At 44.9% G+C, this 27,500-nt stretch overlaps 1 protein-coding gene across 1 annotated transcript in view; it reads left to right on the top strand.

Moving 5' to 3' along the window:
- The window catches only part of epb41l3a (erythrocyte membrane protein band 4.1-like 3a), a 63,615-nt gene that overhangs the window by 12,418 nt on the left and 23,697 nt on the right, over positions 1–27,500 (top strand). Inside the window, exons 12-14 of the mRNA XM_079806419.1 lie at positions 1,471–1,530; positions 9,748–9,959; positions 23,728–23,775. Coding sequence (XP_079662545.1) covers positions 1,471–1,530; positions 9,748–9,959; positions 23,728–23,775 — 320 coding nt within the window. The remainder of the gene's footprint in view (positions 1–1,470; positions 1,531–9,747; positions 9,960–23,727; positions 23,776–27,500) is intronic.

Genomic DNA, 27,500 nt, shown 5'->3' with positions numbered 1-27,500 from the left:
GTCTGTCTGTCTATCTATCTATCTATCTATCTATCCTCTATCTATCTATCTATCTATCTATCTATCTATCTATCTATCTGTCTGTCTGTCTGTCTGTCTGTCTGTCTGTCTGTCTGTCTGTCTGTCTGTCTATCTATCTATCTATCTATCTATCTATCTGTCTGTCTGTCTGTCTGTCTGTCTGTCTGTCTGTCTGTCTGTCTGTCTGTCTGTCTGTCTATCTATCTATCTATCTATCTATCTATCTATCTATCTATCTATCTATCTATCTATCTATCTATCTATCTATCTGTCTGTCTGTCTGTCTGTCTGTCTGTCTGTCTGTCTGTCTGTCTGTCTGTCTGTCTGTCTGTCTGTCTGTCTGTCTGTCTGTCTGTCTGTCTGTCTGTCTGTCTGTCTGTCTGTCTGTCTGTCTGTCTGTCTATCTATCTATCTGTCTGTCTGTCTGTCTGTCTGTCTGTCTATCTATTGTTCTATCGGTCTGTCATTCCATCCATCATCCATTCATCATTAGCTGTCGTCTCATTTTTACAGAAAACACTCAAAATTTGATTTATTTTTTAATTAATTTGTTATTTGTTATTTTTAATCTGTTTGGTCTACATCCCTTCAGAAAGTGTCTGTTGATTCCACTAGGTGTCATTAAACAGAGGAAAAAGGAGTTTTCTTGATATCTCCTTCCAGAGTAAAGTTATTGAGATTAATCTGCCCAGTCCGTCTAAGAACTCCTGCTCATCTGCTGGGGAATCCAACAGGCTCCGCCTCCTCATCTGTGTGAAGGGAGATCTCAGGCTCTGATTGGTCTAGAAGCATGATCGACATGTCTATAGAGAGCTGAGATACTCCGCTTTTTTGACGTGTGACGCAATACGTGATGACGTGATCAAAAATCACGGCTAACAAAGACGATCAAAACTAAGGATAATAAGAGTATTTGACTGCATCACATGTTTTGATCTGGACATCGGTGACGTATCACAGTGTGGTTTGGCCATGAACACACACATTAGTGATCCGAACAGGAATATGACTCATGTGTGTGCTTGTTCAAAGGAGTCATTTCCATCTTCGTGATTCTTTTGATAATAACGTTACTGTAAAGTGTTGGATCGGTGAAATAAACCGCACCGTGATATTCTTGAGGGTGAGAGCTTTCATTTGATATATGACTTGGTGAGTTTGTGTGATATAAATATGAAATTTAATATTATTTATGTGATTTTCTCAAGGGGGGGTCATTGCGGGGGGTCAAATTCAGACCTTATTATCTTCTTCACTGCAAAAGTGATTGGGTTATCAAGAAAGCTGAGGTTCTAATCATTCAAACGAGACCATATATCTAGTTTTGTGCTGCACAACTTATAGATTGTTTTAAACATGATTAAAGACCAGATGTGTGTGTGTGTGTGTGTGTGTGTGTGTGTGTGTGTGTGTGTGTGTGTGTGTGTGTGTGTGTGTGAATCTCCTCAGCTCAGCGGAGTACTCCAGTCAACACAGCGACAGTCAGTGTAAATGGCCCTAGACCAACAGGTAGAGACGTTTCTCTGCATCAAACCCTCAGAACGAGACGCTTGTAGATACAGAAGAGCCTCCGTCTGCTTGTCTGATCTCCCGCGATCACGCGTGTGTGTGTGTGTGTGTGTGTGTGTGTGTTTGCATGCGCTGGCGGCTTGTGCTTCAGATGCTGTTGTGATTTTGCACATGCTGTGGCTGCGACAGTGCATCGCGATCGACTCATAGACATGTTACAATGATGTAAACGTAAAAAAAAAAAACAGCTCTACTTACACCGATCAGGTAAAACATTCTGACCTAATATTGTGTTGGTCTGATGGACTCCTCTAGAAGGTGTGCTGTGTGGTATCTGGCACCAAGATGTTAGCAGCAGATCCTGTAAGTTGTGAGGTTGGGCCTCCACGGATCGGACTTGTTTGTTCAGCTCATCCCACAGATGCTCAATTGGACTGAGATCTGGGGAATTTGGAGGCAGAGTCAACGCCTCAAACTCGCTGTTTCGCTCCATACACAACAAATTCTGACCCCTTTCTATCAGAACCAGCATTAACTTCTGGAGCAGCCGGTTCTCCACTGGTCCTTCATGACCCTGTGGCCGGTTCTCCACTGGTTCTTCATGACCCTGTGGCCGGTTCTCCACTGGTCCTTCATGACCCTGTGGCCGGTTCTCCACTGGTTCTTCATGACCCTGTGGCCGGTTCTCCACTGGTCCTCCATGACCCTGTGGCCGGTTCTCCACTGGTCCTTCATGACCCTGTGGCCGGTTCTCCACTGGTCCTCCATGACCCTGTGGCCGGTTCTCCACTGGTCCTCCATGACCCTGTGGCCGGTTCTCCACTGGTCCTCCATGACCCTGTGGCCGGTTCTCCACTGGTCCTTCATGACCCTGTGGCCGGTTCTCCACTGGTCCTTCATGACCCTGTGGCCGGTTCTCCACTGGTCCTCCATGACCCTGTGGCCGGTTCTCCACTGGTCCTCCATGACCCTGTGGCCGGTTCTCCACTGGTCCTCCATGACCCTGTGGCCGGTTCTCCACTGGTCCTCCATGACCCTGTGGCCGGTTCTCCACTGGTCCTCCATGACCCTGTGGCCGGTTCTCCACTGGTCCTCCATGACCCTGTGGCCGGTTCTCCACTGGTCCTCCATGACCCTGTGGCCGGTTCTCCACTGGTCCTTCATGATCCTGTGGCCGGTTCTCCACTGGTCCTTCATGACCCTGTGGCCGGTTCTCCACTGGTCCTCCATGACCCTGTGGCCGGTTCTCCACTGGTCCTTCATGATCCTGTGGCCGGTTCTCCACTGGTCCTTCATGACCCTGTGGCCGGTTCTCCACTGGTCCTCCATGACCCTGTGGCCGGTTCTCCACTGGTCCTTCATGACCCTGTGGCCGGTTCTCCACTGGTCCTCCATGACCCTGTGGCCGGTTCTCCACTGGTCCTCCATGACCCTGTGGCCGGTTCTCCACTGGTCCTCCATGACCCTGTGGCCGGTTCTCCACTGGTCCTCCATGACCCTGTGGCCGGTTCTCCACTGGTCCTCCATGACCCTGTGGCCGGTTCTCCACTGGTCCTTCATGATCCTGTGGCCGGTTCTCCACTGGTCCTCCATGACCCTGTGGCCGGTTCTCCACTGGTCCTCCATGACCCTGTGGCCGGTTCTCCACTGGTCCTTCATGACCCTGTGGCCGGTTCTCCACTGGTCCTCCATGACCCTGTGGCCGGTTCTCCACTGGTCCTCCATGACCCTGTGGCCGGTTCTCCACTGGTCCTCCATGACCCTGTGGCCGGTTCTCCACTGGTCCTCCATGACCCTGTGGCCGGTTCTCCACTGGTCCTCCATGACCCTGTGGCCGGTTCTCCACTGGTCCTTCATGACCCTGTGGCCGGTTCTCCACTGGTCCTTCATGACCCTGTGGCCGGTTCTCCACTGGTCCTCCATGACCCTGTGGCCGGTTCTCCACTGGTCCTTCATGATCCTGTGGCCGGTTCTCCACTGGTCCTCCATGACCCTGTGGCCGGTTCTCCACTGGTCCTTCATGATCCTGTGGCCGGTTCTCCACTGGTCCTTCATGACCCTGTGGCCGGTTCTCCACTGGTCCTCCATGACCCTGTGGCCGGTTCTCCACTGGTCCTTCATGATCCTGTGGCCGGTTCTCCACTGGTCCTTCATGACCCTGTGGCCGGTTCTCCACTGGTCCTCCATGACCCTGTGGCCGGTTCTCCACTGGTTCTTCATGACCCTGTGGCCGGTTCTCCACTGGTCCTCCATGACCCTGTGGCCGGTTCTCCACTGGTCCTTCATGACCCTGTGGCCGGTTCTCCACTGGTTCTTCATGACCCTGTGGCCGGTTCTCCACTGGTTCTTCATGACCCTGTGGCCGGTTCTCCACTGGTCCTCCATGACCCTATGGCGGGTTCTCCACTGGTCCTCCATGACCCTGTGGCCGGTTCTCCACTGGTCCTCCATGACCCTGTGGCCGGTTCTCCACTGGTCCTCCATGACCCTGTGGCCGGTTCTCCACTGGTCCTCCATGACCCTGTGGCCGGTTCTCCACTGGTCCTCCATGACCCTGTGGCCGGTTCTCCACTGGTCCTTCCTTGGAGCACTTTTGATAGAGACTGACCACTGCAGACCGGGAACAGCCCACAAGAGCTGCAGTTTTGAAGTTTCTGGCCCTTGTCAAACTCGCTCAAATCCTTACGTTTGCCCATTTTTCCTTCTTCTAACACATCAACTCTGAGGACAAAATGTTCACTTGCTGCCTAATATATCCCACCCACTAACAGGTCATCAGTGTTATTCACTGGTCATAATGTTTTTGTCATAATGGGTTTTTGTCTTATATTTATATCCTGTGATATAGTTAATCAGTATCAGACAAGCAAGAATGCTGTTTCTCCCGAATATCAGCTCGATTGCAAATGTGATATTGATTTTGAACAACAGTTCAATGAACAAGATGTTAATATTGTTTTACATTTTTAACACAATATTGTCTGTTTTTGCTCAATTTCGCCAATATACTTCCAGAACTTTTGTGTGTCTCTGAATGAATCTGTGGTTTTAAATGAATCAAGTAAGTCACTGATTCAGAGACTCATTCATTGAGACGGTCACTTGCTTTGTTCCTGAATGAATCAGCTGTTTGAGTGAATGATTCAATGACTCACTCATTAAGACTCGTTCCTGAATGAATCAGCTATTTGAATAAATGATTCAATGACTCACTGATTAAGACTCGTTCCTGAATGAATCAGCCGTTTGAGTGAATGACTCAATGACTCACTCATTAAGACTCGTTCCCATCGGTCAACTCGGTACAACACATGACTATGGGATATCATGCTCTAGCGCCATCTGCTGAAGACACCTTTATTCACGCCTGAAAGGCCAATGGCGCATGACGACGTGGGCGGGGTCACGACCCACAGCATATAAATGCAGTCGTATGCGTCATTTCCCTTGTTCTTCAGCTCTTCACCGAGCTGCTAGAACGCCATCACGCCAGTCCTCTCAAGGAGGTAGCCCACGGTGGTGAAATCTTGTGGAAAGGCACAGAAAGGAGAAAGTTTTAAGCACAAGTTTAACATTGCTAACAGAAGCTAAAAACTTTTCTCAGAGAAAAAAGAGAGAATGTCTAAGCACAGCAAGGGTGCTCGCCCCTGTCCAATGACATGTGGGTATATGCTGTCAGAGAGAGATACTCACGAGCACTGCCCGGTGTGTTTGGGGATTGTCCATGCTAAGCTGGCTCTCTCCAACCCCGGGGCATGTGTGCACTGCCAGCAGCTCCGTCACTCGACACTCGAGCGGTGCGTAGCGTTTGTTGAGCGTGTGCTCGGTGGGGCAGTGGCTAGAGATGGTCCACTTCTGTCCTCTGGGGTTGGTCCGGATGCGGCTATATCCGTTTTTGAGGAGGTTACGGGATCCTGGGCCGAGCATATGGAGGCTAATGATGGTCTGGGTGTGTTTGGTCCTCTAGTCGCTTCGGAAGGTAATCAGCGGTTTGTGGATGATGACTCTGTCTCGCAGATCCTCGCTTCCTCCTCGCCCATCGAGGCGGCAGATGGGAGTGAGGTAATGGGGGATTCTTTCATTGAGCTGTGTCAGAGAGCGGCAGGAAAGCTGTTCGTAGAATGGCCAGTCTCTCCCCCGATTAAGAAAAGCTGGCGCTTCGGGGGGTTCTATTTGTCTCCGGTTCAAACAGTGGTCAGAACACATCTGCCACTTTACCCAGATTGTTTGGCGGAGCTTACAGCTTCATGGCCGAAACCCATGTCCCCTCCTCCTCTGGTGCCGGGAGCGAATAAGTTCACCGAATTCGAAGGAGCGGGTGCAGCAGGGTTAGTGTCGGCTCCCCCGATGGAGCATCCGCTTGCTGCGTATCTAGCTCCAATGCAGAATAGTGGGATCGCAGGTATTCCGACTCTCCCAACGGGGCCATGCAGGTTCTCGTATAAACAGCTCAGCAGGATCTATAGTGATCAGGCTTGCACGGCCAGAGCTTTAAATACTATGTCCTTGCTGCAAACATACCAGGCCATCTGTTTGGGGGAACTGAGCGAGGCCATATTAGGAGGTAGGCCATGTGAGGGACTTATGGGAGAAGTTCGGTCTACAGCCGACTATATACTGCGCGCAACGCGTTGCTCGTTGGTATCGTTGGGCCATGTGATGGCCAGTACAGTGGTCGCTCAGTGCCATCTGTGGCTAACGCTGGCGAACTTGCCTGAACGGGACCGGAATGCTTTTCTCGGTGCACCGATCTCCCCGACGGGCCTTTTTGGAGAAGGCCTGGACACTTTTCAGGCACGATTTGAGAGCTCCAAGAAGCAGGCGGAATCGCTGAAGGGGTCAATGCCTAGAAAGCTCAGCGGACCGACGCAGTGGGGGGCACAGCCTGGTTTTAGAGCGTCTTTTCGGCCACCACCAGCTAAGAGGCCGGCTGCAGCAACAGCGCCGAGACCTGCTTTGGAGGCTGGGCAAAAGCACGCACATCCTAAACAGCAGGCGGGGTCGCAAAAGAAGGGGCCGCCCCCGGCGAAAGGGAAATATTTCTACGCAGGAAAGAAGGGTCAGGCGGGTCCCTAGCTCGCAGACGAGGGAGGAACGTCGGTCCAGGGGCAGCCGCTTTTCTCTCTCGCCGAAAAAAGAATCCTGCAAGAGAGCGGGTTCACCTTTAAATGTATCAATAAAGAAACTTTGTGTTCAGCATACAATGCCTCATGTGTTGATTTGTCAGAACAATCAGAATGTGTTGGAACCACTAAAATCACAAAAAGGGGCGGGGGTTCCCCAGGCCATGCCAGGGATCCTCGCTGTCAGCCTCGAGCGGTGGCGCGCATGCGCACTAACACCGTGGGTTCTGTGTTGAGGGAAGAGATTCGGGTTCTCCTGGGAAAAGGAGGTGGTTCCACATGGGAGAACGGCATGCGAGTGAGTTTTCGGACAGTGCTGAGACTGCTGGGGCTCATGGCCTCAATGATAGCAGTCGTTCGGCTGGGTCTCCTCTTTATGGGTGCGTTCTAGAGATGGGCGCTGGGCACTGGCCTGAATGCCGCGCGGTATTTAAACAGGCAAGTGACGATAACGCCGTCATGCGTTCATGCTCTGATCCCCTGGGGATCCCCGGGTCTGTTGACAGAGGGGATTCCCCTGGGGAGAGCTACGTCACGTGTAGTGGTGACGACAGATGCGTCACTGCTTGGATGGGGAGCCCTGTGCCAGGGGAACTCCGTGAGAGGAGAATGGTCGGCAGCGCAAAAAGAGCATCATATAAATTGCCTGGAGTTGCAGGCAGTTCATCTGGCACTGAAACACTTTGCTCAGCATTTGCAGGGCAAACACATGTTAGTCAGAACGGACAACACGACAGTATTGTCGTATATAAACAGACAGCGAGGTACTTGCTCGCTTCCTCTGTTACAACTGACACAGACACTCCTGATGTGGGCCAGGGAGCATTTGGCGTCGCTCCGGGCAGTATATGTCCCGGGCCGTCTGAATGTTGGAGCAGACCTACTTTCCAGAGGGGGACCACAGGTCAGAGAGTGGCGCTTGCACCCTCGAATAGTGGCGCAGATCTGGGCCGGTTCGGCAGGGTCGAGGTGGATCTTTTTGCGTCCGCGAAGAACACGCACTGCCCGCTGTTTTTCTCAATAACAGACAGCAGCGCCCCCCTGGGGGTGGATGCCCTGTCACATGTATGGCCCAAGACTCTACTGTATGCGTTTCCCCCAGTGGAACTGATACAGCCCACTCTAGACAGAGTGCGCCAGGAGGGGCTGTCACTGATTTTAGTGGCCCCTCGCTGGACAGCGAGGACATGGTACGCGAGTATCATGTCGCTGCTGGTAGGGACACCGTGGTGTCTTCCCCTATGCAGGGACCTGTTGTCCCAGGCAGAGGGACAGGTTCTACACCCTCGGCCGGAACTGTGGGCTCTATGGGCCTACCCGCTGAGAGGGAGAATGTAATGGCAGCAGGGCTCCCAAGCAATGTCGTGGCCACAATACAGAGCGCTAGGGCGCCATCGACAAGGGGGCTTTATGCATTGAAGTGGCGTATATTTGAACAGTGGTGCGGCCGGAGGTATTTATCGCCATACCAATGTCCGATTGCGGGGATATTGACTTTTCTCCAGGAACTGTTGGAGGAAGGGCGTGCCCATTCCACGCTGAAGGTCTACTTGGCCGCCATTTCGGCCTGTCATGAGGGCATTGGTGGTGCTGCCCCGAGCGCGCACCCGCTGGCTGCTCGGTTCCTTAAAGGGGCGCGACGGCTAAAACCCGTTATGAAGTCAATGGTGCCGCCATGGGACCTGACTGTGGTTTTGGAAGCTATGGGTGAACCTCCGTTTGAGCCCTTAGAAGCTCTCGATCTGAGGATGCTGTCTTATAAAGCAGCTCTACTGTTGGCACTGGCGTCAGCAAAGCGCGTTGACCTCCATGTGCTGTCAGTACATCCCTCGTACTCCAGTTTCGGTTTTACCGACTTGATGTTACTGCTACGTCAGTTGCTCGGTCCGTGCTTACAGCAGGGGCTTTAAGCCAGGGCCCATCGCTCCCTTGAAAAAAAAAAAAAAAAAGGGGATGAAAGGTGTGGCGGTGCTGGCATTTGTGTTCTAGTTCAGCGACTTGGCAGGGCGTGAATATATGTCCCATAGTCATGTGTTGTACCGAGTTGACCGACTGAAAGGGAACGTTGAGTTATGCATATAACTACTGTTCCCAGAAGGAGGGAAACGGGGTACAACACCTCTGGGCCCCGCACAGTCGGGGCTCGGTGAAGAGCTGGACTGAACAAGGGAAATGACGCATACGACTGCATTTATATGCTGTGGGTCGTGACCCCGCCCACGTTGTCATGCGTCATTGGCCTTTCAGGCGTGAATAAAGGTGTCTTCAGCAGATGGCGCTAGAGCGCGATATCCCATAGTCATGTGTTGTACCGAGTTTCCCTCCTTCTGGGAACAGTAGTTATATGCATAACTCAACGTTCCTTAACGAATCAGCCGTTTGAATGAACAATTCAATGATTCACTCATTAAGACTCGTTCCTGAATGAATCAGCCGTTTGAATGAACAATTCAATGATTCACTCATTAAGACTCGTTCCTGAATGAATCAGCCGTTTGAATGAACAATTCAATGATTCACTCATTAAGACTTGGCCGTTTTAGTTTCATATTTAGTGTATCATTTCATTTTTCATTCATATTCATGCCACCTCTGACCTGCATTAAACAGAATTTACATAAAAATAAAAATAGTAAATGTTATGGCCACATTGTAGCCTTTAAAAGTTTGTGTAATAAATTCAATGTTGAATCAAAACATTGCTTCCTAAAGCTACTTTTTGTAATGTCTATCTAAAGCTTTTTTCATTTAACACAATAATGACTGCATCTTCTGGGGGGGAAATTTCTCAGACAAAATTGATTTGAATAATTATGTTTAATCGCTTGACAGCCTTAGCTCTTTTAAAAACGACCTCTGAAAGATCCTCTGGGGAGCTGAAGTGCTTTTTCTATGGCATGGCTGTGAAACCCCTTTCTGAGATTTTATTTCTAAGAGTGCATAATAATGATAAAGAATAACATAATAATATAATGCAGTCAGTGTTCACTCTTATTGCTGGGATGGTTGTTGTAGTGAATGCAGATGCAGGACTGAAGCTCTCTCTCTCTGTGTGTGTGTGTGTGTGTGTGTGTGTGTGTGTGTGTGTGTGTAGAGATGGGCACAGCGTTGTACGGCACGGCTAAAGGCATCGCCATGAGTGACCTCATCACCACGGTAACGCCAGAGAAGAAGGCGGAGGAGACGCGCGAGGAGGAGATGGTGCTGGTGGAGAGTGTGGTGGTGCTGGAGGAAGAGGATGAGACCACGAAGGCCACGGAGCTCTCGCTGCCCAGCCCGCTGACGCCCGCACGCCAGGACACACGGGTACACACACCACACACACACACCCTGTGTTTCATACACACCTCATTACAAACACATGCTCATCATAAACACAAGCTCATAACAAACACATGCTCATAACAAACACATGCTCATAACAAACACATGCTCATAACAAACACATGCTCATAACAAACACATGCTCATCATAAACACATGCTCATCATAAACACATGCTCATAACAAACACATGCTCATCATAAACACATGCTCATAACAAACACATGCTCATCATAAACACATGCTCATAACAAACACATGCTCATAACAAACACATGCTCATAACAAACACATGCTCATCATAAACACATGCTCATAACAAACAAATGCTCATAACAAACACATGCTCATAACAAACACATGCTCATCATAAACACATGGTCATCACAAACACATGCTCATCATAAACACATGCTCATAACAAACACATGCTCATAACAAACACATGCTCATCATAAACACATGCTCATCACAAACACATGCTCATCATAAACACATGCTCATAACAAACACATGCTCATAACAAACACATGCTCATAACAAACACATGCTCATCATAAACACATGCTCATCACAAACACATGCTCATCACAAACACATGCTCATAACAAACACATGCTCATCATAAACACATGCTCATAACAAACACATGCTCATAACAAACACATGCTCATAACAAACACATGCTCATAACAAACACATGCTCATAACAAACACATGCTCATAACAAACACATGCTCATCATAAACACATGCTCATCACAAACACATGCTCATCACAAACACATGCTCATAACAAACACATGCTCATCACAAACACATGCTCATCACAAACACATGCTCATCATAAACACATGCTCATCATAAACACATGCTCATCACAAACACATGCTCATAACAAACACATGCTCATCATAAACACATGCTCATAACAAACACATGCTCATCACAAACACATGCTCATCATAAACACATGCTCATCATAAACACATGCTCATCATAAACACATGCTCATAACAAACACATGCTCATAACAAACACATGCTCATAACAAACACATGCTCATCACAAACACATGCTCATCACAAACACATGCTCATCATAAACACATGCTCATCATAAACACATGCTCATCACAAACACATGCTCATAACAAACACATGCTCATCATAAACACATGCTCATCACAAACACATGCTCATCACAAACACATGCTCATAACAAACACATGCTCATAACAAACACATGCTCATAACAAACACATGCTCATCATAAACACATGCTCATCACAAACACATGCTCATCACAAACACATGCTCATAACAAACACATGCTCATCATAAACACATGCTCATCACAAACACATGCTCATCACAAACACATGCTCATAACAAACACATGCTCATCATAAACACATGCTCATAACAAACACATGCTCATAACAAACACATGCTCATAACAAACACATGCTCATCACAAACACATGCTCATCATAAACACATGCTCATCACAAACACATGCTCATCACAAACACATGCTCATAACAAACACATGCTCATAACAAACACATGCTCATCATAAACACATGCTCATCACAAACACATGCTCATCACAAACACATGCTCATAACAAACACATGCTCATAACAAACACATGCTCATCATAAACACATGCTCATCATAAACACATGCTCATCACAAACACATGCTCATCACAAACACATGCTCATCACAAACACATGCTCATAACAAACACATGCTCATAACAAACACATGCTCATCACAAACACATGCTCATCATAAACACATGCTCATCATAAACACATGCTCATCACAAACACATGCTCATCACAAACACATGCTCATCATAAACACATGCTCATCATAAACACATGCTCATCATAAACACATGCTCATAACAAACACATGCTCATCACAAACACATGCTCATCATAAACACATGCTCATCATAAACACATGCTCATCACAAACACATGCTCATCACAAACACATGCTCATCATAAACACATGCTCATCACAAACACATGCTCATCATAAACACATGCTCATCATAAACACATGCTCATCATAAACACATGCTCATCATAAACACATGCTCATCATAAACACATGCTCATCATAAACACATGCTCATCATAAACACATGCTCATCATAAACACATGCTCATCATAAACACATGCTCATCACAAACACATGCTCATCACAAACACATGCTCATCATAAACACATGCTCATCATAAACACATGCTCATCACAAACACATGCTCATCATAAACACATGCTCATCACAAACACATGCTCATCATAAACACATGCTCATCACAAACACATGCTCATCATAAACACATGCTCATCATAAACACATGCTCATCATAAACACATGCTCATCACAAACACATGCTCATCATAAACACATGCTCATCACAAACACATGCTCATCATAAACACATGCTCATCATAAACACATGCTCATCATAAACACATGCTCATCACAAACACATGCTCATCACAAACACATGCTCATCATAAACACATGCTCATCATAAACACATGCTCATCACAAACACATGCTCATAACAAACACATGCTCATCACAAACACATGCTCATAACAAACACATGCTCATCATAAACACATGCTCATCACAAACACATGCTCATCATAAACACATGCTCATCACAAACACATGCTCATCATAAACACATGCTCATCATAAACACATGCTCATCACAAACACATGCTCATCACAAACACATGCTCATCATAAACACATGCTCATAACAAACACATGCTCATAACAAACACATGCTCATAACAAACACATGCTCATAACAAACACATGCTCATCATAAACACATGCTCATAACAAACACATGCTCATAACAAACACATGCTCATAACAAACACATGCTCATCACAAACACATGCTCATCATAAACACATGCTCATAACAAACACATGCTCATCATAAACACATGCTCATCATAAACACATGCTCATCATAAACACATGCTCATCACAAACACATGCTCATCATAAACACATGCTCATAACAAACACAGGCTCATAACGAACACATGCTCATAACAAACACAGGCTCATAACGAACACATGCTCATAACAAACACATGCTCATAACAAACACATGCTCATCATAAACACATGCTCATAACAAACACATGCTCATAACAAACACATGCTCATAACAAACACATGCTCATCACAAACACATGCTCATCATAAACACATGCTCATAACAAACACATGCTCATCATAAACACATGCTCATCATAAACACATGCTCATCATAAACACATGCTCATCACAAACACATGCTCATCATAAACACATGCTCATAACAAACACAGGCTCATAACGAACACATGCTCATAACAAACACATGCTCATCATAAACACATGCTCATAACAAACACATGCTCATAACAAACACATGCTCATCACAAACACATGCTCATCATAAACACATGCTCATAACAAACACAGGCTCATAACGAACACATGCTCATAACAAACACATGCTCATCACAAACACATGCTCATCATAAACACATGCTCATCACAAACACATGCTCATCACAAACACATGCTCATCACAAACACATGCTCATCACAAACACATGCTCATCATAAACACATGCTCATAACAAACACATGCTCATCACAAACACATGCTCATCATAAACACATGCTCATCACAAACACATGCTCATCATAAACACATGCTCATAACAAACACATGCTCATAACAAACACATGCTCATAACAAACACATGCTCATCACAAACACATGCTCATCATAAACACATGCTCATCATAAACACATGCTCATCATAAACACATGCTCATCACAAACACATGCTCATCATAAACACATGCTCATCACAAACACATGCTCATCATAAACACATGCTCATCATAAACACATGCTCATAACAAACACATGCTCATCACAAACACATGCTCATCACAAACACATGCTCATCATAAACACATGCTCATCATAAACACATGCTCATCATAAACACATGCTCATCACAAACACATGCTCATCACAAACACATGCTCATCATAAACACATGCTCATCATAAACACATGCTCATCACAAACACATGCTCATCATAAACACATGCTCATCACAAACACATGCTCATCATAAACACATGCTCATCATAAACACATGCTCATCACAAACACATGCTCATCATAAACACATGCTCATCATAAACACATGCTCATCACAAACACATGCTCATCATAAACACATGCTCATAACATGCTCACGTGCTTCTCATCTACAGGCTTCTGCTTCAATGACTAAAACATTTTATACTTTTCTTCATCAAGGATGCATTGAATTGATCAACGGAAATGACGTTACAATGTAAACGCTGTTCTTTTGAAGATGCTATTCATCAAAGAATCCTGAAAGATAAAATAGGGGAGAGCGGGGCACAACCTAACGCTTTTGACTTTCTCAGTTTGTGTAAATCCACTTGGGGTTCAGAGTATTTATTGTTTCCCACATTAATTGCACACATGTCTAGTACAATTATGTGGTTTTGTTTCATTAATACAGTGTATGCTTTTTTCTTGATTTACCCCGAAAGAATGGAAGTGAAATGTGACAACATGTCCCATAGTTGGGGTATATTGTAACATGACCAAATAACAGCTTAAAATGTTACCTGATATAATCAAAAAAATATCCAAGACAAACTAATACGAATACGAAACCGAATCCTCAGTCCATTATCACAGTACACACATTAATGAAGTCAACAACGTCCACAGCAGTGTAGAGATGCTCAGAGGTGGACAGTAGCTAAGTACATTTACTTGAGTACTGTACTTAAGTACACTTTTTGAGTATCTGTACTTTCCTTGAGTAGTATTCTTTCTGGAAACTTACGACTTTTACTTCACTACATTTCTATCAAGGCCCTCGAAGTAGAAAGTTGTAGCCGCTTTAAAAGTCAGAGGATGATTTGTGTTTTTGTTTTTTTGCAGACAGCCTATCAGTTATCACTCTCGTAGGATCACATGAAGTTCAATGATTTCCAAGTATTTTTTGAACACCAATCAATTGATGGCAAAATAGAAGGCAGCAGTTCCCAGACGCAGAACCATAGTCATACTGAGAAGATAAAATTCAGAAGAGCAGACGTGGATAAATCTGAAAAAGTGCACAAAGACGCCAGACCACAAGAACTGAAGTTTAGTCTATTGAATCTACTAAAATCTTATTATAGTCAATTAAAACTAGACTAAAACAATTCAGATGCCTAAAATGTTTTAGTCAAAAGTCTATGACTAAAACTAAATCAAAATTTGCTTTCAAAATTAACATTGGTATGAAGTATGATTGGTCAAATGATTTTTATAGATTTACCCGCCAAGTTGCCATAGCCTTGTGGATACAGCGCTAACACATAGCTAACAATGATGTTAGTTAGCATGCAAACATGTAGTTGGGCTAATAATGTTAACTGAAGTCCTTTCAGAAATGTTTGTTACATAATCCTGTCAAATAAACACAATGCAGAAACCTTTCTTTTCTAGTATGATTTTGACTTTGATAAGAGCTTTGTAACTTTTAAACAAGTATTTAAATGAGGTATGCTAGCATATCAGATGGAGCATGACTGGCTTAAACCCCCATGATGGAACAGCGTGCATTCATACAACAATAATAAAATAATGCATTTACTTTTACTTTTGATACTTAAGTACTTTTAAAAGCAAGTACTTCTGTACTTTTACTTAAGTAAAAATCTATCTTTAAAACTTTCGCTTGTAATGAAGTAATATTTAACCAATAGTACTTTTACTTTTACTCAAGTAATGGAGTTGTGTACTTTGTCCAGTTCTGGATGCTCATATTGACCGTTTAACCATTAACCGAAAGTAAGAACTTTAATACTTTAATACCGATTAATAGGCTACTATCAGTTAAACTGTTTAAATGTTTTTTAACGCTTTTTTGTTTGTTTCTTTGCTGCATGGTTAAAGAAATATATGCTGTATTTGTTCACTCACGGAGCGCGTCAACACGTTCAACCACGTCATGTCTAACCTCGCAAAATGAAGCAAAGGGAAAGAAGAAGCTACTGTGTTCGACAGAAAGGGCAACGAAATTACTTGCAAAATATGCTGTGCGGTATAGCGCTTTTAAAAGTGCAGATTGTTTCAAAGCAGCTTCACAGTGTTAAACAGGAAAATAATGCAACAGAATTTTATTTAGCCGTCTAGCCGTTCTGGAGAAAATGGTGATGTCATCAGTTCATTTCAATTATCATACAATGACAATGTAGGCATTAGATCAGTAATTTAGTTTATATGTTTAATTTAGTTTAATAATTAGATTTATTGGGAGATTTAGTTGAAAAATGTAGTGTCTCCAACTGAGCAAGCCAAGCCAGAGGCAACAGTGGCAAGGAAACCAAAACCCCATCAGGAGCAGAATGGAGGAAAATAAACCTTGGGAGAAACCAGGCTCAGTCGGGGGGGCAGTTCTCCTCTGGCAAATTAACAAACAGCGTATGATTATTATTCTGGGAACTTTACAGGTCAGAGGTCATAATAGATCAGAATATTCGAAAGATCGGAGGCAGCACACCGGAGACGGGTTTATTGAGGATGATGTGTCGATTAAATCATTATTAAATAGGAATAATCGAAATATCGGAGTTATCACGCTGGAGACGGGTTTATTGAGGATGCCGTGTTGATGAGGCAATTATTAAAGTGCAATATTCGAAAGATCGGAGGCAACACGCCGGGGACGGGTTTATAGATGATGACATATCGATTTAACAATTATTAAATTGTAATATTCGAACAATCGGAGCACAAGCTCCTGACTGGTGGAGAGCAGATGAAGGGCTTCCCGAGGTTCTAGCGAGGCGTTATCTCTGTGTTCCCGGAACACCAGTGCATCTGAAGCCTTGTTTAAGGCTTTTCCTAGTGTGGTTTTGGTCAAGTTTACTAAAGTAAACATTGTCACGTATGTTCTACTCGCCGCTGTTTCCTAATGGTTTATAGAAAAATTACCCTGAGTCGCCCTCTGTGGTTTCAAAGATCAGCCCAACGAGTCAGAATATGGAGGAGCTTGTGGAGGTTTTAACCCACGCTGTGGCCAAGCTGAGTTTGGATTGGCCACAGGAAATAGTGGACATCCAGCCGCCATCTAAGCTGGATGAACGCTTTTTCAGGCGTCGGGTTCAGCCTCCACGGCGGGGCCTTCCTTTTTTCCCCGATCTGCATAACGAGTTGTGTAGATCGTGGGAAAACCGCTTCTCAGCCCGTTTATCAAATCCCCCAGTGCTTGATTTTTCTAATGTGCTGGGGACGGCTGAGTTGGGGTATGCAGCGTTGCCACAGGTTGAAGGGGATGACGTCACTGAGCTCAGGAAGGCAACAGATTTGTCTCTCTGCATTACCAAGGAGACGGCCCGCGCTGTGGGCCGCTCAATGGCTGGTATGGTGTGCGTTGAGAGACATCTCTGGCTGACGCTGTCGGGAATCAAGGATAGAGAGAAACACTTTCTCCTTGATGCCCCGATCTCGCCTTCTGGCCTCTTCGGCGGTGCAGTTGATACTGTCGTCGAGAGGTTTCAGGAGGCGAAGAAGCAGTCAGCCGCCTTCCAGAGGTTCATCCCTCGCCGCTCGGGCTCTGCAGTTAGAGCAGGCCCGGGTGGGCAGCACGGACCTTCATCCAGCTCATCGCACCGCGATGTGCAAAGGCAGAGTGTCGCCTCCCGCGCCCTTCCTGAGGGAGCTTGGCAAAGGAGACGGCGCTCTCGCAGGAAGCCTTCTCAGCCTAAGGGCGACCTGAGGGACGTCATCCAGGCTAAGAAGGCTCCCAAGCGGTCCTAGCTTCTGCAGGGCCACTGAGAGTCGTCCCCCACAGGGTGGAGCGATCGAGGTCGTTCCCACTCTGGGACTCTCGGGGAATCGATGCTGCGTTCCCGCCGTCCAGGACGCTTCGGGCCGCATCGATTCCCTGCGCGCGCGCACTGAACCAGTCGCCTCTAATAGGACCTGCGACAGTTCAGCAGTCGCGTGCGCCCTCCGGACCTCTTCCCCGACTGCACCCTGCCGGTCAGCCGCTTCAGGGAGTTGGGGAAGAGGCTCGATTAACACCCGAGGCTGGCCTCGAGAGGCTAGTTCCCTTTGTAGATTATCTCGGCGCATGGTCATGCCTTCCGGGTATATCTACGTGGGCCCTGCGTACTGTGGAACGGGGTTACAGACTGCAGTTCGGTTTCCCTCCCCCGAAATTCAACGGGGTGGTAACGCGCAGATGCCTTCGTTCCCTCGTCATGTGGAAGAAACCTTGGTTCCTGTCCCAAGGGCCAGTGTTGGGAGCATCGTGTTGCCGGAAGTCCGTTTCAACAGACGCTTCCCTCACTGGTTGGGGCGCGGTCATGGAAGGCCGCTTTTCCAGGGGTCTGTGGGGGACCCGGCATTCTTCCTGGCAAATCAATTGCCTGGAAATGCTGGCGGTCTACAAGGCTCTGAGGAGCTTTCTCCCGGACCTCCGCGGCCACCATGTCCTGATACGATCCGACAGCATGTCGGCAGTATCGTATCTGAACCACCAGGGGGGCCTGAGGTCGCGCCCTCTTTGCAGACTGGCGCATCAGGTCCTTCTGTGGTCTCAGGGGAAGTTATCATCCCTCAGGGCGATGTACATCCCCGGGGACCAAAATCAGGGAGCAGACATCCTGTCGAGGCAGGGGCTGAGGCCCGGGGAATGGCGACTCCACCCCGAGGTGGTGGAGGCTATGTGCGAGCGGTTGGGCACGGTGGAAGTGGATCTATTTGCGTCTCGAGAGACGTCCCACTGCCCGCTGTGGTTCTCCCTCATTCATCCGGCCCCACTGGGGCTGGATGCCATGGCACAGACGTGGCCGCGGCTGCATCTGTACGCTTTTCCCCCGATCGCTCTGCTCCCGGGAGTTCTGGAACGTGTCCGCCAGGAGGGCGTCAGCCTTCTCTTAGTAGCACCCCGGTGGCCCACTCGAGTATGGTTCTCCGACATCATCGACCTGCTGGACGGTCCCCCGTGGCAGGTCCCTCTGAGGAGGGACCTGCTGTCTCAGGCCAGGGGTTCGATTTTCTACCCCCGGCCAGAGGTATGGGATCTCTGGGTCTGGCCCCTGAGGGGGCTCAGTTCCTAGGAGAGGGCCTGTCGGCGGGTGTTGTGGAGACCCTACTCAGTTCCAGAGCTCCATCCACCAGGAGGTTGTACAGCCTAAAGTGGAATGTATTTTCCACTTGGTGTAGAGAGCGGGAGGTGAACCCAGTTAACTGCCCAGTGGCTTCAGTGCTGGAGTTCCTTCAAGACCGCTTCTCCGCCGGTCTCTCCCCGTCCACACTTAAGGTGTATGTGGCTGCCATTGGGGCTTTCCACGCACCTTTAGGTGATGGGACACTGGGAAGGCACCATCTGGTTGTACGATTCCTCCGTGGGGCTCCGAGGATGAGACCTGCGGCTCATTCCAGGGTCCCAACCAGGGGTGCTCGAGGGGTTGGCTGAGGCCCCCTTTGAGCCGCTGGAGTCGGCCGAGGCGAGAATACTGACCTTCAAGGTGGCTTTTCTCCTTGCCATCACTTCTCTGAGGAGAGTGGGGGACCTCAAGGCCTTGGCGATCACGCTGACCTGCCTGGAGTTTGCCCCTGGCATGGTAAAAGCCATCTTGCATCCCAGTCAGGGCTACGTGCCCAAGGTGCCATCCAACAGGGCACGGTCATTGGTTCTCCAGGCATTCCATCCTCCACCTCACGTGACGGCGGAAGAGAGCCGACTTCACCTCCTCTGCCCCGTGCGGGCATTGAGGATTTACTTGGAGAAGTCTACTCAGTGGAGAAGGTCAGACCAGCTGTTGGTGTGTTTTGGTTCACCCAAGAAAGGGCTGCCTGCGTCAAAGCAGACGATCAGGAACTGGATCGTCCAGGCTATAGCCATGGCTTATCGGGTACTTCGGCAACTTGCCTTCACCTTTAGCCATGAGGGCCCATTCTACCAGGAGCATGGCCTCCTCGGTGGCCCTCCTTTCTGGAGCCTCTATGCAGGAGATCTGCGAGGCGGCTGGGTGGGCCACCCCTCACACCTTCATTCGTTTTTACAGTCTGCATCTCCCTGAGACGCCTGGCGCGAGAGTGCTCGCCCCTAGATGTGCCTGGGGTCCAGCTCACACTGGGGTGGGTATGATTGGTGCGGGATAGTTGGTACTCGTGACTATAACCCTTGTTCCCCGAGAAGGGAACGAGACACTGCGTCTCGTGTCCACCCAATCATCAGAGCGCTCGCTTCATCGCAAAGAACGCTATCTCTGTTGCGTTCAGACGTCTCTTTGTATCTTCCGGGTATGCCGTCACATACTACGTCATCACGCAACACCAATCGGATTGGGCTGATTCTACGGTTTCTTCAGACACTTTACACGAGGGGCGTTCCCCAAAGTGTCATCACGATGACGCAGTGTCTCGTTCCCTTCTCGGGGAACAAGGGTTATAGTCATAACCCGAGACGTTTTATTCGTAAATATTTAAGTGAAAAATATTTAGTGTAGGCCTATTTATTTTATTCTTTTTATTTATATTTGATCTGATCTGTGCTGATGTGTGCACGGTAAAATAAACCCGTGAAAAAAGTGTCTTTTTAACGGCTCACAGACACTTGTCAATCATATTTTTATTTAATGCCAACTCAATATTATAATCGTATTAGAGGTGTAACGGTACACAAAACTGACGGTTCGGTACGGGTTCGGTACAGCAGTTTTACAAAATTGCTTTTTATTTATTTTTATTAAACAGTGGTTTACTGAAAAAAAAGGGTCTGTCCTTAAATTAATTAAATTATAACTAAAAGTTTATTGAAGATATTGCTGTAAACTATATAGGGAGCCCTTACTTGCACATTCATATTAAAGGTTAACAACAGAGCCCAAATTCAGTTGCTATTTATTTTTAGGTATAATAATCAACACTCAAATAACATAGTACGCAAACATGTAAACTTCACATAAGTGTCTGTAATTTTCATGACAGGTTTATTTAAACATACATGAAATAGCAAATCAAGACGTACATCATTAACAAGTTAAGTAGAATATAATGAATATATAGGCTAATATAGTGCATATTCAGTTAAAGAAATATATGCTGTATTTGTTCACTCACGGAGCACTAGATTTCTCTAGTGAACTAAAAGCTGTGGACACTGAATGAGGTCATGTGATGCTGACATTGTTTAGTTTACAGCAGTTATATTGACGTCTTTCCGCCGTTGAAACACTGATTGATCGATTACACCACATATGAGACGTGACAGTAAGTTGTAATTTATCCTCAACATACCTTCAGATGTTCATTCATGTTTATTCTTTAAGAAGAGATGATCGGTCGCGTTTACAGATGATCGCGCGGCCGCTTGAACTGTGATCAGTCACGCCACATTAAAGAGCGTCAAAACGGCAATTTATCGTTTGAATGTTGTGATCAAATTAACTGAATACTAAATATGTTTGTGTGGGAACACGGATTGAAGTGTGTTCCGCGCTTAAAACAAGCCGACTGTTAATTCTAAGACACGCGTGCACCGAATACGTTTACTATTACACCCCTAAATCGTATCAGTTAACGGTTAATAATCGGATAATGAGCGGTGGTTGTTGTTGGGAAAATTAACCGAATGAGCATCCCTACAGCAGTGTATTTTTAATTTAATTTAATTAAGAATAGGCAACATTATGCCAGGATGGCTGTCCTTCCTGAAGTTGCTGCATTGGCTGCAGTCTGTAGATTCCCTCATGCTCAACTCGTAATACGCAAATGTTAAGCGGCGATGTGTATGTCCTTGCCACCACGAGACAAATCGGCATTGCATATTGAACATGTAGCTTGACTTGAATCACCTTCTTTTGACTGAAAGTACTGCCAAACAACACCAGGGTTCGGTTCGGTAGAAAAAAATTCCAAGGTTCGGCAGAAACCGAGCCCCGTCAAAAAGCCTAATATTCGGCCAAATCCGAACCCAAGTCCTGGATTCGGTGCATCCCTACTGATCATAATCATAAATGTTTCTTGATCTTCAAATCATCATATCACAATGCTTTCTGAAGGATCATGTGACACTGAAGACTCTTTGATGCTTTAAGGCCTTTAAGCACAGCCGAAAAAGATATTTCGCTTTATTTACCAAGCCTTTTACCATCTCAATAGATGGAAATGTCCATTTACCTCATTTCGTTCACAAATTATAGCCATTTTAGTAAAAGTGGCTTCACCCACTTTGAATGTTTTGGCGACCCTTAGGGACAATGAACCGAAATTTCAACTTTTTTTTATAACTTTTGACAATCAGACTCTAGAGAATCTTTCTGCACTGGTTTGATTCCGATCGGGCCAAAAACCTAGGACTAGATTGCAAAAGTAGGATTTTCAAAACATCCACACGGTTTAAGGAGTTATGGGCCATTTTGTACTTTTGAGCGCTGTAGCGCCCCCGTCAGGCTGATTGGGACGAGATTTGGTGGAGTTGTAGGCGGTGTGAGTACTACCAGCCCTCAAAGTTTCAAGTCTCTACGACTTACGTTTTGGTCTGCCCGCACATTTTTATTGGAGAATGCTGATCCTTGGCGCTACTCTCTTGAACCCCATAATTACACTTCTCATAGAGAACAGCTGTTTATAATTCACTGTTTTAATATATTTTTGATCAAATAAACGCAGCATTGATGAGCAGAAGAGACTCAAAAACATTATTTCAGATGCACCTGATGAATGTGCAACATGAGCAGCGCTTCATCACCTCATCATTATTCTCGCAGTGTGTGTTCACTAGAGTTAATGTCTGTCTGTCGTTGTATTTGACACAGACTTAGACAGACTTCAACTTAGACAGACTTAGACTTAGACAGACTTAGACTTAGACAGACTTAGACAGACTTAGACTTAGACAGACTTAGACAGACTTAGACAGACTTCAACTTAGACTTAGACGGACTTAGACAGACTTAGACTTAGACAGACTTAGACTTAGACAGACTTAGAAAGACTTCAACTTCAACTTAGACAGACTTAGACTTAGACAGACTTAGACTTAGACTTCAACTTAGACAGATTTAAACTTAGACAGACTTCGACTTCGACAGACTTAGACTTCGACAGACTTAGACTTCAACTTAGACAGACTTAGACTTCAACTTAGACAGACTTAGACTTAGACAGACTTCGACTTAGACAAACTTAGGCTTAGACAGAATTAGACTTCGACTTAGACAGACTTCGACTTCGAATATGACTTAGACAGACTTCGACTTAGACAGACTTAGACTTAGACAGACTTCGACTTAGACAGACTTCGACTTAGACAGACTTAGACAGACTTAGACTTCAACTTAGACTTAGACAGACTTCGACTTAGACAGACTTAGACTTAGACAGACTTAGACTTAGACAGACTTAGACTTCAACTTAGACTTCGACAGACTTCGACTTCGACAGACTTCGACTTAGACAGACTTAGACTTCAACTTAGACTTAGACAGACTTAGACTTAATAAGTCTCTCACTAGAGTTAATGTCTGTCTGTCGTTGTATTTGACACACTAATGGAGGAGATGGAGGAGCTGATGTTTCTGATGGTTCTGCCTCTCTCTCTCTCTCTCTCTCTGTTCTCGCTCTCACCGGATCTCAGACGGATTTCACAGACACCGCTCTAGACGGAGATTTAACGGCCACTGAGGTTTGTGATTCACATCTCATCTGATCTCAGATCTGCTCATGAGCTCCAGACGACACATGATGACATTCAAATCAAATATAAAATATGTTCTAAAGAAGTTATTTTTGAATGTTTGAATGTTTTTTCTTGGTTACCCTTACGAAAAAGAAGTAAGTTCATTTTAGGAAGTACACTTAAGTAATGTTCAAGTATATTTTAAGTGTACTTTATGTAGTAAGTATACTAATATTACAGTTTTTCTCAGTCGCTTTGGTACATTTCTCAGATCAGAATTGAAATTCTCAAAGCGACCTGTTCAATCTTCACATCATTGTGTCACTTGTGCACATCAAAAAAGCAGTTTCTCATTTCTTTGAACAAGTTGCAAATGCTTGTGTACATCCATGCAAATGATTATGTGCAATTCTCTGCTGTTTTCTATATTATCAGTTGCTTATGTCATGTTGATCAAAATGTGTCATAATGGGTCTCTGTTGAATAGTCTCACCCTCACAACATTAGGCATTAGTTCATAGCAGAAGTCTTTACATGCAAAATGGCTGAACAAGTTGTCATAATATGTCAAGCATATTTCTATACATTTCCGTTAGACGTTCATATTTCTACTTTTGTTTTTCAGTTTTTTTCCCTTTGTGCTATGCAGTGCTGTCTTTTTCTCTCTGTATCGCAATGACATGGTCTGTCAACAAATTACAGTACAAACAGTAAAAGAGTAAATGTGAATCTTGTCCAGTCTCTTACAATCAAACTCACACATACACTGAGGTGTAACCTACAATTTACAATAATTGTCATCAAAACTTTAGCCATATTTACATCAGAATATCCTCCAGAGTACAGTTATATTGACAACATGACTAAGCAATTTGACTGTCTTATCCATACACAATGACACAAGGACTGTCATTCTGATGGCACTGACATGTTCATTGACACAGAGATTTACTTCTGAGAGTTGAACTGAGGATTTTGAGCAAGAGACTGGCTTCTTCATGGTGTTTTGCTATTTGTACGAATTGTTTTGAGAAATGCACTTACTGTTTTGCAAATGTCGAGGATGATTCGAGAAATGTACCAAAGCGACTGAGAAAAACTGTAATGTGTACTAGTAGTAAACTTGTAAGTGTACTCTTTCAATACTGCTTGGGATTAAATTGGCCCACTTTAAGTATATAAAAGTATATGTTTAAGTGTACTATAAGAGTAACAAGAGTAAACTTTAAGTGCACAATTACTTTTCTCAACTAGTAGTTTACTATTTTAATACTAGTAGCACATGTTTTAGTTTATGAAAGTACACTCTGAAGTACACTCTCAGTAAACTACTAGTTTAGTAGTTTATACTGTGAGTATACTTGTACATAACATCATACTTACAGTTGTATATATTATTTTTGCTATGATCAAATGTAGATATATTTTTTTAATACTTGAAATATACCTTTAACTGTACTTTAACTCATCTTAAAAACATGTTATTCTAGCTTCATGCGTCCTTTATCAACACTTGAATGTTTGTACGTTTTGGCAACATTTAAACAAAACTTTGAGAAAATCACATTTTTGTCAAAGACTACTAAGACTACGTTTATAAGACTGTGTGTAAAACTATGTAAAAAAAGTATGGCTACTCAATCTAGATTAAACACAACCACATGCCAAGTATACTTTGGGTACTTAATTATACTTTTAAGTATATCTCAGTCAAAAGATTGAGTACAAGTACAGGCCAAATATACTTTGACTTAGACAGACTTAGACTTAGACATAGACTTAGACTTAGACAGACTTAGACTTAGGGCCCTATCTTAACGATCTGAAACGCAAGTGTCAAAACGCGAAGCGCAAGTAACTTTGTGGGCGGGTCTCGGCGCTGTTGCTATTTTCCCGGCGGGATAAATGGCTCTTGCGCCCGGCGCAAATCTAAAATGGGTTGGTCTGAAGAAGCTTCATTATTCATAGGTGTGGTTTGGGCGTAACGTGAATAAACCAATCCGAGCGTCATCCAACATTCCCTTTAAAAGCAGGTGCGCAAGTTCCATTATGGATTGCTATTATTATGGCGTATTTACCAGGCGCACGCCAGGAGCGGTTCACAGCCGAGGAGACTGATGTTCTTGTAAGAGCAGTGAAAGACAGAGAAGTGAAGTTGTAATGTTGTACATTATGGTAAAGGTGATTTCACAGTCTTTTTTTTTTTTCAGTCTTTCAGTTTTTTCAGTTTTTCAGTCGATTTTTTTTCCTGGTTCTTGACGGACAAACCAATTTGTCAGATGTCCTTATATACATATATGTCTTGCCACTATTGGGCAAACAGGTCTTATCCTTAATTATTACAATTAGCCTGAATCATTTGTAAGCTAGATTTATGCCTATTTTTTCACATCTTCGTGGCACACCACAATGATTTCCGTCATCTCATGTGTTAATATTTTTTTAGTGTAACAATTTATGATTTGCAAAAATAACTGTTGCATCTGTATAGGTTACATGAGCAAAGTGTATGCGCGTTGTGCACGCTATACATTATGGTCAAGCATGCGCCCTTAAAATAGCATAATGAACAACGCGCAACGCGCCACTGACTTTAGACTAGGTTTTTTCTGGTCAGTGGCGCAATTGTTTAATGGAACAGCAAAATAGCACCAGGGATTGTTTGCGCCGGAACACGCCTCCTTTTTTGCGCTGAACCGCCCAGGGAGCGCAAGTTCATTCACTAGTTTAGCGACGTGCTTCTGTGGAGGGAAAAGCGCGCTTTGCGCGGGTGCAAAATAGGAATGACACATGCGTCGGTGTACAAAGTCAATTGCGCTGGGTGCAAGATAGGGCCCTTTGACTTAGACTTCTTTGACTTAGACAGAATTAGACTTTGACTTTGACTTCTTTGACTTAGACAGACTTAGACTTAGACAGACTTCGACTTAGACAGACTTCGACTTCGACTTAGACATTGACTTAGACAGACATATACTTAGACAGACTTTGACTTAGACAGACTTAGACTTCGACAGACTTCGACTTAGACAGACTTCGACTTCGACAGACTTAGACTTCGACTTAGACAGACTTCGACTTAGACAGACTTCGACTTCGACAGACTTAGACTTCGACTTAGACAGACTTCGACTTCGACTTCTTTGACTTAGACTTCTTTGACTTCGACTTCTTTGACTTCGACAGACTTCGACTTAGACAGACTTCGACTTCGACAGACTTAGACTTCGACTTAGACAGACTTCGACTTAGACAGACTTAGACTTCTTTGACTTAGACAGACTTCGACTTAGACAGACTTCGACAGAATTAGACTTAGACTTCGACTTCTTTGACTTAGACTTCTTGGACTTAGACAGAATTAGACTTAGACTTAGACAGACTTATACTTAGACAGACTTATACTTAGAATTAGACAGACTTAGACTTCTTTGACTTAGACTTCTTTGAATTAGACTTAGACTTAGACAGACTTAGACTTAGGCAGACTTAGACAGACTTCAACTTAGACAGACTTAGACTTCTTTGACTTAGACTTCTTTGAATTAGACTTAGACAGACTTAGACTTAGGCAGACTTAGAATTAGACTTAGACAGATTTAGACTTTGACATCAACTTAGACAGACTTATACTTAGACAGACTTTGACTTAGACAGACTTCGACTTAGACAGACTTCGACTTCGATTTAGACAGACTTAGACTTCGACTTAGACAGACTTAGACTTAGAC

The sequence above is a fragment of the Gobio gobio genome (genome assembly GCF_949357685.1).
Source record: "Gobio gobio genome assembly, chromosome: 23".
In the NCBI taxonomy this organism is placed as follows: Eukaryota; Metazoa; Chordata; class Actinopteri; order Cypriniformes; family Gobionidae; genus Gobio; species Gobio gobio.
The sequence above is the reverse complement of the archived record's forward strand: the minus strand, read 5'-3'. Positions and strand labels throughout refer to the sequence as shown.